We start from the raw sequence: 12,578 nt of genomic DNA on the forward strand, positions 1-12,578 counted from the left end.
CCCACCTTCCTGGTGTACCCAGGGGCTCTTGGGCAGCAACAAAGACAGATCCATTTCCTCTCTCTCAGCCAGCCCTATATGTTTAACGTGCTACCCTGTCAGAGATGCAGAAAGGGAAAGAGGAAGGGGATCCTGGCCCTTGGCATGTCCCCTCAATGACCCCAGAAGGTGGTTTCCCTTTGATTTTCATACTCGAAACCAAATCAACCCATAGCGGAGGCTGCAGGATCCCTTCTCCTGGCCTCAGGCCAAAACCCAAATCGTGATCGGGGGCAAAGACCTTCATTCTGCACCACAGTCCCCCTTGCCCTCACGGGACCTTTCCAGAAACATCATGACTCAGGGCCTCTCTCCCATCCCAACCCAAAAGCTAGGGGAAGCTTTGGGGCCTAGCATGTCGCTCCCCTCCTTAAAAACCTCCAGTGGTTGCCCATCAACCTCCGCACGCAACAAAAACTCCTCACCCTTGGCTTCAAAGCTCTCCATCCCCTTGTCCCCAACTACCTCACCTCCCTTCTCTCTTTCTACAGCTCAGCCCGTACACTCCACTCCTCTGCCGCTCACCTCCTCACTGTCCCCCGTTCACGCCTATCCCGCCGTCGATCTCTGGCCCACGTCCTACCGCTGTCCTGGAATGCCCTCCCTCCTCACCTCTGCCAAACTGACTCTCTTCCCCTCTTCAAAGCCCTACTGAGAGCTCACCTCCTCCAAGAGGTCTTCCCAGACTGAGCTCCCCCCCTTGTCCCTCTGCTCTCCCTCCACCCTCTACTCCTCCCCCTTCACCTCCCCTCAGCTGAGCCCCCTTTCCCTCTGCTCCCCCTCCCCTCCCCACCTCACCTTCTGTTCCTCCCCCTCCCTCCTTCCCCTCCCCTCAGCACTGTGCTCATTTGTATATATTATTTATTACCCTATTTATTTTGTTTAATGAGGTGTACATCCCCTTGATTCTATTTATCGTGATAATGTTATCTTGTTTTTGTCTCGTTTTGTTTTGCTCTGCCGTCTGTCTCCTCAGATTCACTGTGAGCCCGTCACTGGGCAGGGATTGTCTCTATCTGTTGCCAAATTGTACATTCCAAGCGCTTAGTACAGTGCTCTGCACATAGTAAGTGCTCAATAAATACTATTGAATGAAACAGCATGGGCCCGGGATCCAGAGGACCTGGGTTTTAATCCTGGCTCTGAAACTTGCCTGCTGAATGACCTTGGGCAAAACACCATATGCTCTAAACCTCAGTTTCCTCATCTGTAAAAAATGGAAATTCCAGACCTTTTCTGTCTCCCACTTGGAATGTGAGCCCACAGGGATTGTGTCCAACTTGATGATTTTAAGAAATTATTATTATTAGTATTGTATTAGTCAAGCACTTACTATGTGTCAAGCACTGTTCAAAGTGCTGGCATAGATACAAGTTAATCAGGTTGGACACAGTCCCAGTCCCAAATGGGGCTCACAGTTGAAATAGGAAGGAGCGGGATTTAATCACCACTTTACAGTTAAGGAAACTGAGGCAGAGAGAAGTTAAATGACTTGCCCAAGGTCACACAAAAGCAACTGTCAGGGTCAGGATTAGAACGTAGGTTCTCTGGATCCCAGGCAAGTGCTCTTTCCATGCCAGGCTACTTCTCATGCATCTTGTATCCACCCCAGAGTTTAATGTGATCCTCAGATATAAGAAGCACTCAAAATATGCAATTAACATTGTATATTAATCCAAGGAGATGCGGAGTTAGAGAGCTATGGGTGGGGTAGGAAGAACACTTCAGGCTTTTAGTCTTCCCTTTATTCCGTGGCACAGAAGGGGTAAAAGGGCGGGGGGGGGAAGAGACGAAGGGGGATCCCCGGGGCCCCTGCTTACCGTGGAGGCGTGTACTGGATGGGAGACTGGAGGTTCTGCTCGATGCGCTTGTAGTTCTGGATTTGCGTCGGGACTGGGATGGGGATGGAAGGGCCATATTTGCTGCCGGAGAACGGGCCGGGCCGACTGTGGGAGGTCAGGAGACAGAGAAAGAGACCCAATGAGTCCTGGGAGGTGTTGGGGAGGGGGGTGGCCACGGAATTTGGAGGACAGGGGCCCCAGGCACCTCCTCTCTGGCCACAGGCTGCCACCGCTGCTGCCCTAGGCCACTCAGTTCCAGACTAGCAAGAGCCCCCTACCAAAGCCACTCACTCAGGCTCTTCGGTAAAAAAAGGAACCACGACTGGGCAAGAGGAGATAAACCGTAAGCCCCCTCAACCTCTCCCAAGTGCCTGCGTGGCTCTGCCCGGTTGGCAGCAGCTCACTCTTCCCAACAGGCTCAGATGTGCCTCCAGAGATCCTATCACCCAGTGAAGGGAGGCACGTTGGCCCACGCAGGTGGGCCTGGCAGTCAGCCGCCCGCTGCAGGCCTGGCAGCGAGCGAGGCGGAGTTGGGCTGGGGTGGGGTGGAGTGCATGCCCGGGCTCACCCTGCCGACCAGCCCTCTGCCTGAGGATCTGGACTCGGGCTGCCAAAGGGGCCGACTCACGGGGGGCCAGGGCTTCCCCCAGAGAGGGCCTTGGGTTCCGCTCCAGCTGATCTCGTGGCATCTTCCGGGGTCAGGACCAGGAGCCATCCCAATCCATCGGGAACCCCAGATCCCATCAATTAAATGAGTCCAGCCATGGTATATACTGAGCACTTACTGAGTTCCAGATTCCCCGGGAACATCCTAGATAAACCAACCCTCAGTGGTGCAGCCCTCAGTCCCTCTGCCCCTCCGTCAAGGGCCGGCTGGGATCTCGCAAAGCTACGGGGAGGTGGTTTGTTCTGTTGGCCATAGGCATCTGTGTCCACATGAGCTGCCCACAAAGAGCTAACGAAGGGAGGGGCCTGCCTCTGCCTGCCAGATGCTTCTGAATAATGCCGTCCACAGACTGGGGCTCAACCCCCTTTCCCAGGAGCCTTCTTCTCCGTTCCGCAATCCCATCGTGCCTCTCTCCTTAGCCTGGACCCACTGGCTAGATTTTCTTGGGTCACTCCGCTGCATGTTCCAGGGCCCTCCCCAACTGCAACGTATTCTGGTGGAAACAAGCATGGGCTTGGGAGTCAGAGGGAGTGAGTCCTAACGCCGGCTCTGCCACTTGCCTGCTGTGGGACCTTGGCCAAGTCACTTTCTTGGAGCTCAGTTCCACCACCCATAAAATGGGGACTGACTATCTGTTCTCCCACCCCTTAGACTGTGAGCTCCATGTGGGACAGAACTGGATCCGATCTAAGTATCTTGGATCAGTCCCAGCGCTAAGTACAGTGCTTGGCACACAGTAAGCAGTTAAATACCACAACTGCTCCTGTTATTATTATTATTGCTGTTGTTATTATTCCCAGCACCAGCCCCACCGCTGACTGGTCTCTACTAGGGCTAGAGACGGAAGAGCAGCCCTGACTAGGTCAGGCTGGGGTTCCCCCACAGGAAGATGTGGTTTTCAGCATCTGCTCAGCCCTGAGCCTTCTCCCCAACCCCGGCCCACCCCAGCCAGCTCTCAAGGCAAAAAAACAAACTTCTGGTCTCTAAACAGGCCCAGGCTGAGCAGAGGCACAAGACTTCAATTATCCACGCCGGCGGTGTGAAGAATTCCTTGGGAATAAGACGGCTATTGTGGGAGTCTACTGGAAGAATGAGATAAGCGGAAAGCCCCAGCCACCAAAATGACCCCACCAGGCCACCCTTTCCCCTACTCACCCTGATGGGCTGGGCGAGTTGCCATATGGGGGTGAGGGTGACGGTGTCTGTCCCTGGCTCTCCAGTCCTGCTGAAGTCACCAACGAACTCCTGGACAGACAAGAAGGAGGAGAACTGAGATACAGAGAGGTCCCGGGCTTAGCGGGGTAGGGGAAGAAAAAAAGCAGAGCACCCCGTCTAGTCACGCCTGAAGGTTCTTCCCTGAGTCTCCCTCGGCCTGGGCAGACAGTGGCTGCGGCCTGCAAGATGACTACCGGCTGAATGGGGGTCACGGGGTACGGGGTGGGGAGAGGGGAGATGGGCCAAATGGGCAGCTCTCATGCCGTTCCAGAAGGTGCCCCACATCCCCCACCCTCTGAGGAAGATGAGGATCTTCTAAGTCCCCGGGTAGTTTCTCCCTCTGGTTGGAAATGGGCCAGTGTCCTTCTGAAACCCATGTGGGGGAAGAGAGGGACAGGAGTAGGGGAGTAGGAAATCCCAGTCTCCATCTCCTCTGGGTCGGGCCAGATCCCAATCTTGGAGCCCAGGAATCAGGTACCCACTTCTTCCTGCCAGCCAGATCCCGGGAGCAGGCACCACCCCTCCCAATCCCACCACCATCCTTAGGGAAACCGAGCCCCTCCCCCAGCCCAGGCTGCCGAGCACTCTCCCTGGGGTGGCAGGAGGGGGAGCAGGGCCCAGTCTCGGGGCTGGGGACTCACCCACTATACATCAGGCTGTCCTGGACGGGCTTCCCTCCCGCGGCCTCGGCGGCAATATCACCTGGGGCAACAGGGACGCGGGGGACGGAATTAGCCTGGGGTCCCGTCTCCGGATGCTGCTCAGTAAGAGGGGTCGGGGTTCTGGCCTGGAAACCGGTCCCTTCTCCGCCAGAGAGAGCAGGTGCATGTCAGAGGATGGACGGACGGACGGCTCTTGACTTTGCTGGCCCCGAGGGGGTCGGCCTGACCGGACCTTGGCTCTGTGACTCCCGCTGACCCTCTGAAGGAATGAGTCCCTCCCTACACACATGTGCGTGCACAATCACACGTATACGCACACGCACAGTTGGTGACACCTCAGATGCTGCCAGCAAGAACCAGGCTCCACCCCTTCAGCCACCCCCTAACCGGGCAACATCGCGTGTTCATCTCCACCATCTTTTTTGGAGCCTACAGGGGGGATGTTGCTTCACTATTTCAATCACTTTGCTGTAAACCAGATTTCCTGTCTGCTCTACCCCTGTGGGGGAAGGGATTGCACAAGGATTCCGGAGGCAGGCTAGACAAGCTGTGTCTCAGAGGAGATGTGGGAAGAGACCCCAGGTAGCTGCACTGACTCTGCTCAGCCTAAAGGAGGATTTCTCTCCCCTCCTCACCCCTGTCCCCCGCTGGTTTGATGCTGCAACGGAAACGCCCCCAGAAAGGCACAGGAGTGACCCATCTGTTGGCCCCGGGGATGGACGTAGGCTGACTTGGATCATCTTGGTCCAGAGGCCGAGACGTAAACCGAGCCAGCAGCTATGGCACCTTCCTAATCGGGGCACAGCCGTAACAGGATACAGACCCCACTGATTAAGTCCACCCTAGGCTCTTCACTGTTCTAGGCCTCTGGCCTGGGATTGACAGGTCACTTTCTCTGCATTCAGAGGGCCACGGAGTTTTGGCCTGTTGCTCTCCCTCCCCTTGTACGATGCAACCAGCCCCTCTTGACCCTCAAAGGACCGAGTTTTCTGGCTCATCTCCTCTATAGGGTGGCTGTAGGGAAGAGCCCTACCTACAGTGAAAGGGTTTACAAGATAGGGTCACTCCTCCAAATGTCAATCATTCTCTCAGTGGTGTCTGACTGCACAGTACTGGGATGAGTTCAGGGAAAGAATATGATACGGGATACGTAAGGCTCAGAAACCCAAGGATTTTGGAGCAACAAAAGCTGGTTCATAGGGCATGCATAAACAGCTTCCCCAACAGAAGCAGAGACAGAAAAGTCTGGGAGTCCCTGGCCTGATCCCCTGGATCAGTGAGGGCCAGGGGTTGTGGTCTGGTCCCATTTAAACAATTCTCAGTAGCACCGGCGCCTCTTGCTGGTCATGGCGACTTAACCGGTGACTGTCCAGCTGGTAGAGAAATGGGAATCCAGAGCTTCTCCAAGATCCAGCATCACTCCCACAACACCCATCACAAGAAGGTCCCAAATCAGCCCTCTGGGGGCAGTCAGCTGGGAGGGGAGAAACAGTGTGGCTTACTGGATAGAGCATGGGCCTGGGAGTCAGGACCTGGGTTTTAGTCCAGGCTCTACCCCTTACCAGCTTTGTGACCTTGGATAAGTCACTTCTCTCCCGGCCTCTGTGAAAACGGGGATTAAGCCTTTGAACCCCATGTGGGATCATGGACCGTATCCACCCTGATTAGCTTGTATCTACCCCACCGCTTAGTACAGTCCCTGGCACATAGTGCTTAACCAACACCATAAGAAAAATGGTGACCCCAAAGACTGGGGCTCTGGTGCCCGTTTAGCAGACTTGCACCCCCTTCACCTGAGCAGGACTTACTTGGGAACTGGGCGGGAACCATGACAAAGTCATCGGTGTCACAGGATGAGTTCTTGCTGCTGCTGCCAGCCGAATCCTTGGATCGGTGAAGGAAGCCCGTGGTGTCCTGATTTGGGGACGTCAGTGTCTTCTGCAGCTGCTGCATCTCTCCCAAGGACTGTATGCCCGGCGGAAGACACAAACAGGGGCAGGTTAGGCCACCCTGTCACATGGCCAGAGCGGGGGATGGGACAACCCCGGGGGAAGCGGGAGCCCCTTTCTCTGGAGATGTCCAAGGACGGGACTCAGAACTCTTTCTCTCGGAAGCATGGAGGGGTGGTGGGTGCCTCGCTCCCCTGCAGCCCTGGGATTCCAAGACCAGACTGAGTGAGCCGTGTGGTCCTCAGGGACCAACAACCCAGGAGCAGTAGCTGGAGAACACTGCATCGTGCTCATATCCAGACTGGGAAGAATGTTCCCTGTCTTGACAAAGGTGCCCAATCCCAAAGGTTTAATGAAAACAGACTGTACAATGATGAGTCTGTCTCCCGCTCTAGACTGTAGGCTCGCTATGGGCAGGGGACATGTCTGCCAATTCAGCTGTACTGTACTCTCCAAGCCCTTAGTACACTGCTCTGCATAAAGTAAGCAGTCTACAAATACTACTGATTGATTGACGGCTCTGGCTGAGCTTACAGAAAGCTTTTGGCCTTCTGGAGGTAGAAATGGAGCAGAAGTAAAGGGACCTGGAACTTATCGAAGGGTATATGAGACAGGCCGACAGGCCTCAGGTGACAACGGGACCCTGGAGGTAGTGCGGCCTAGCCGAAAGAACACAGGCCCGGGAGTCGGGAAATCCGGGTCCTAGACCCACCTCTGCCACTGGCCCACTATGTGACCTCAGGCAAGTCACAACTTCTTTGGGTCTCAGTTTCCTCACCTGTAAAACGGGAATGAGAGATTGTGGGACAGCGACTGGGTCCAGTCTCCCCACCTTGCAACTAGCCCCCAGCATTCTGCACATAGTGAGCCCTTAATAAATACAATTACTACAGCAGTCTAGGCTATTCCCCACAGGCATGACTGAGTCCCAGGTTCACTTGCCAAACCATTTTCTCACAAAGAACAGCAACTTTCCTTGTTACTTTCTGGGGCGGAGGGTGAGTGTGGATGGGGAGGGGGAACCAGACCGAAGAGCTGGCACCTCTCCAACTGGCCAGTTTGCCTCAGGCAGGTTTGAGGAGCAGGTGAGCCTGTTCAGAAGCCAAGATACACTTCTTTTGATCTATCCGAGGGACCCAGAGGGAGAAATGAGAAAGAAGGAGGGTGTAAAGTGTGGAGCAAAGCCAAGGTGCTCCCAGCCCAAAAAAGCGCTGATCTATAGAAAGCTTGTGGGAGACTCCTCCCGACTCAGCCGGCTACAGGAACATCCCATTTCAGGGTAAAAGGGAGAGGAATGGGGAGTGGCCACCAGAATGCTGTGAGTACAACAGCCCCACAGCACTTATGTACATATCCACAATTTATTTATATTAATGTCTGTCTCCCCCTCTTGACTGTAAGCTTGTTGAGGGCATAGAATGTGTCTACCAACTCTGTTGTACTGTACTATTCCAAGTGCTTAACAGAATGCTCTGCATGCAGGAAGAGCTCAATAAATACAACTGATTGACTGAAAACTAGCAGGGGAGGATTCTCAGGAAGAAACGCTCGGTTTAGCTCTGCTCAGCAGAGGTGTCCAATCTGGGTCCAAGCAGGGATCTTTTCCAACCGGTTTCTAGAGAGAAGCACCTGACTCTGCACAATCTGTACAGTTCTCTGCCCTCCAGAGGGGTGTAAGGCTTGAGTAGCTTCCCCTCTTTACTGCCCCTTGCCCCCCCAGAGCTGCTCCTATTAGCTCTCCTGTACCCAGTGCAGACAGAGTCACCTACAACTTGGAAGCTGAAGGCAGCCAGAAGAGTGTGGTGGAACTTGGGATCCTCAAATTCCCAGAGAGCAGTTGAGGGCAGCAGTTAGTTAAGCAGTGTGGCTTAGTGGCAAGAGCACGGGCTTGGGAGTCAGAAGACGTGGGTTCTAATCCCAGCTCTGCCACTTGTCTGCTGTGTGACTTTGGGCAAGTCACTTCACTTCTCTGTGCCTCAGTTACCTCATCTGTAAAACGGGGATTAAGACCGAGCCCCATATGGGACAACCTGAATGCCTTGTATCTGCCCCAGTGCTCAGAACATTACTTGGCACAAGCACTTATTAAGTGCTTAATAAATACCATTATTATTATAGTGAGAAACCACAACAAGGGAAGATTAAGACTGCTCTCTCCGTCCCCTCTCCCCAACTCTTCCCCGCTCTCACGCTGGGTTTTCGGGTGGTACTTACAGGGGGGGAAGCCAGGTGTGAGGTGGATGAGCTGCTGGAAGAGCTGCCGGACCCCGAGCTCGGGTACGAAGGCATCGGCACCGGAGGGGCTGGAGGCAGGGAGAGAAGGTGCAAGAAGCTCAGGGTGAAAGAAATAAGAATCACCGACCCCCAGGGATGGGTCCTGGCCCCAAAAGCTCCCAATCTCAACAGAATCTCCATAACCCACCAGTGAGGAGGAGGAAGGGAAGGAGGAGGAGAGGACAAGGGTATCTGGCATTTTAGGAAGTCAACCACAATGTGAAGCTGGGCGCAAATGATTTCAGCACATATATCCTCTTGGGCAGGGAACAGGTCTACCGACTCTATTGTAGTATATCTTCCGAAGTGCTTAGTAAAGTGCTCTGCACACAGTAAGCACTCAGTAAATTCCATTGATAGACTGAATGATTGGTCCAAGAGCCTGGTCTTGCTTTGGAAATGATGTCTGAAGTCAAGATGAGAGATCAGGGAAAAGATGTGCTGGGGGACCAGCACATCCGGTGATCCAGTGGCCCTGGGCTGCCATTTCAGCCCAGGCAAGTAGTCACTGTTCCCAAACTCAAGATGGGCCAAAATCTTTGGGAATATACAAGGCCTTGAAATTTCCCTGGATCAACAGCCCACCTAGCTTGACACCTCTGATCATCCGAATGTCCAACCGCTAGCCGTTACAGCAATCTCGGCCAATTCTGCCATCTGCGCTCCATGCAGACATTATGCTCTGTCACTTGGGCTTTAATATGTAACCTGTGTCAACCTCCCCTCTCCGCCATCCGGCTACAAGTCCTTTGAGGGCAAGAAACAGGTCTTGCTTTCTTTTTGCTACCCATAATGGACTTACTCTGGGACTCAGTTGTGACTATTTACTGACAAGGCCCTATGCCTGAGAGACATTAACAGGATTTAGTCACCTGGTGGACAGAGACAATGGGTGGAGTTAAGCCAGAGACAATTCAGCCATCTCAATGGCAATTAAAGCAAATTTTCTCTGCAATAATCCACTTTAGCTTGTTCAAACAAATGGAACTGGAATCCTGTTCTCGGTTCCGCCACCATTTCCATAGCGACAGCGCGTAAAACCGAGTGGGATAACTTGGTTATTTAGACCAACACCTGGCTTCACCTCTCCAGCAAAAACCCTCGTCAGCACTTTGGAGTCTGGAGTGCCTGAGGGGAGGGAGGGGAAAAGACTTCCAAAGAATCAAGAAAGCCAAACTGGCCTAAGGCACAGACAAAAGCAGGAAGCTGGGTTTCTAATCTTTTTCTTTAAAAAACAAAACAATAAACACAAAGAAAGAGCAGGGGAGCCAAACGGAAAGAGCATAATAAGACTGGGAATCAGGAATCCCGGGTTCTAGTCCTGGCTCTGCAGCTTCCCTGCTGGGCCACCTTGGGCAAGTCACAACTTCTCGGTGCCTCGGTTTCCCTATCTGTAAAATGGGAATAAAATACCAGTTCTCCTTCCCTTTTTAGACTGAGCCCCTTGTGAAAAGGACCATGTTCGATCTCACTGCATCGTACCTACCTCAAGGCTTAGCATATAGTTCACACCATTATTAAGAGACACCTCTTACAACTCCTGTCCCAATCCCCTAAACTGGATTCTCTAACCCCTTCTCCAGAGCTCAGAGTGAATGAGCAGCAGTTGGAAGTTACCGACTGGCTGGAGAGGTGCCCCAAGGAAAGAGGGTTTGAGGAGTTTCCCGGCTGCCCTGACCCCAAATGGGGCTGCTCCCATCAGCTCCCCAGCACTCCATGCCGACAAAATCAAATGCAAGATATGTCAATACCGAAGGTGGCAGAAACCTGGGGTCTGTGTCCAATCCCACATACCCACAAATCTTCACTAAGCCAGGAAAGGTCCTACTGGGCTTGATATCCCCAAAGCCACGGTTCTATTCTGGACTCCCCTTCCTTCCCTCATCTGTAGCCTTGGCAGCTCATATCTGAAAGCCCAAACTGACAAAATTAAAAAAAAAAATCTCAGGAGGGTTTGGAACTCTCCCTTCCAGAAAGTCAGTGTCTGGAGGTATCCCTGTCCTGCTCTTGCCTAACAGGTAGCCAGCTGTTTAGGGAGGCAGTGGGAAAGAGATATGGATTCCCAGCTTGGGCAGTTGCCCTGCCAAAGAGAGTGGAGGGTTGCAAGATGGGGAAAAGGATAATTCAGAGTGAACCTACTGTTGTAAAAGCATTTCCCCGCCGTCACCAATATCCTGAAGAAGAAACCATCCAAATCCTAATGAGAGCTCAATTGGGTGCCACCCACCAGGGGATTCTGAACCGAGTGGCTGATATGGGCCAGAGAGAGTGGGCCGGGGAGAGGGTGGGCTGGCTAGAGCAGGGGACTGGACAGGGAGAGCCAGGCCTGGCTCGTTACATCACACTTACATTTCTTGATGGAGGAGCTCGCATCCAAGAAAGGATGATGGAAAAATTCATCTGCAAACACAAGGAAGAGGAGGAGTTCAGCGAACATGAGATCGACGCAGAAAGCACTTAGCTTCTGAGCCAGCAGGTCAGACTTCAACCCTTCGTGACCCTTCCAAAGATTCTTGGCACTCCGGAAGCAGGCAAAATACAGTGTTCCCTCACACTCCTTTACTTTATTTAAAGAAAACAGGAAAGAGAGGGAAACGGGATCCCAGTGGGCTCAGGAGGCTGGTTCAAGGGAGGATTGGACTTTGCAAATAACTGGCGTGTATCTGGTGCTTCTTTTTGGTTTGGAAAATCTCCCATTGCCCCACTCTCCACGATTCTGGTCCGAGGTGGTGGAAGAAGAGCCCGAGCTGAGTCAGCCAGCGGACACCTGTTGCTAAGCCCCATCGACAATCCTGGAACATCTGGCCCTCCCTCCTGACTCCCCCAGGCCCCGTGAGCTTAATCTCCCCTTCCTCCTCTCAACTGGCCCCACATCAAAATCCCCCCTCCCTGCCAGCAGCTGGGGGTCTGAGGGTCTTTCAGGTCTCTGCTGGCATGAGTCACTCCCCAACCCTGGCAAAGCAGAGGAGTGAGCAGTAAGTGACCCAACTTGTTTTCCATCAAAACTTCCTGTTGCAACACCCAGGATTTTCATACCCTTCAGGATCTGGTAAACAGCTCCCAATCAGTGACGTCAAATCTAACCCTGGCTTCCTGCAGGGAACTCAAAGGATCTCCAGGTTTACCAGATAAAACGCCTAACGCCTCAGTCTCAGGACCTCTCAGCTCTCCCCTCAGGCCAAGTTTTCCCGATCCAGCAGCTGCCTTTCTTTTCTGGACCCACATTCCTATCTCTGCACCCACATGCCCGCCCTACCGCAAAGTTGTCTCAACTACCGGTGTGGGCAACCGACGACACCCCAGCTGGTTAATCCTTGAATGTCTTGAGCAGATATCCGGGCTATCAGAAAAGCTCCCCTGGTTCCCCCGAATTCTAAACCACCCAAAGACTACCTTTCAATTGGGATTAGTGGGGACCCTCGACCATCTCCCTTCCCAAACCAATCACCTAAAGGAACACCCTGGAACACCCAGTTCTGCCACAGCGCGTGCCTTCGATACATATTTCGGCTAGAAGGCACTTTGGAAAATAAAGAATGTTCTCCCGACCTTCTGAGACTGTTTTGGTGCAATAAACAGCGTTATCCAAGAAATTGCTTTGTGTGTGTTTCTGGGACGGGAGAGTTTTACATCGCAACCTTTCCTTAAGGCAAGATTTTGCAAGAATGCAACCTTTGTTTCTTAGGAGAACTGGACATAATTAAATTGAGGGAGAGTCGCTTATCCATCAGAGGCTTGGCTCCCCCCACCGCCCCGTGGCAGACACTTTCCAGAGGGGACTGGCCGTGATCCAGGGAGAAAATGGCAAGATGACGATCAAGTCCGGGAAAAGTAGCTCTGCCAGTAGCCACCCTTCCACTTCCTAAGGGCGAGGCACAATTTATCCTGGGTGAAGAGTTAAAAATGATGGATTTATCCACTTTTTATACCC

The 12,578-nt window shown here is 53.1% G+C and overlaps 1 protein-coding gene across 5 annotated transcripts in view; it reads right to left on the reverse strand.

The window, feature by feature from the left end:
• ULK1 (unc-51 like autophagy activating kinase 1) overlaps positions 1-12,578 on the reverse strand; it is an 87,996-nt gene that overhangs the window by 19,620 nt on the left and 55,798 nt on the right. For all 5 annotated transcript variants that reach the window (XM_029051734.2, XM_039910247.1, XM_029051747.1 and 2 more), the window contains exons 11-16: positions 10,997-11,047; positions 8,588-8,676; positions 6,233-6,389; positions 4,404-4,464; positions 3,703-3,792; positions 1,860-1,985 (exon numbers count right to left, since the gene is read on the reverse strand). In XM_029051734.2, the coding sequence (XP_028907567.1) occupies positions 1,860-1,985; positions 3,703-3,792; positions 4,404-4,464; positions 6,233-6,389; positions 8,588-8,676; positions 10,997-11,047 (574 nt within the window). The remainder of the gene's footprint in view (positions 1-1,859; positions 1,986-3,702; positions 3,793-4,403; positions 4,465-6,232; positions 6,390-8,587; positions 8,677-10,996; positions 11,048-12,578) is intronic.

The sequence above is a fragment of the Ornithorhynchus anatinus genome, chromosome 2 (genome assembly GCF_004115215.2).
Source record: "Ornithorhynchus anatinus isolate Pmale09 chromosome 2, mOrnAna1.pri.v4, whole genome shotgun sequence".
In the NCBI taxonomy this organism is placed as follows: Eukaryota; Metazoa; Chordata; class Mammalia; order Monotremata; family Ornithorhynchidae; genus Ornithorhynchus; species Ornithorhynchus anatinus.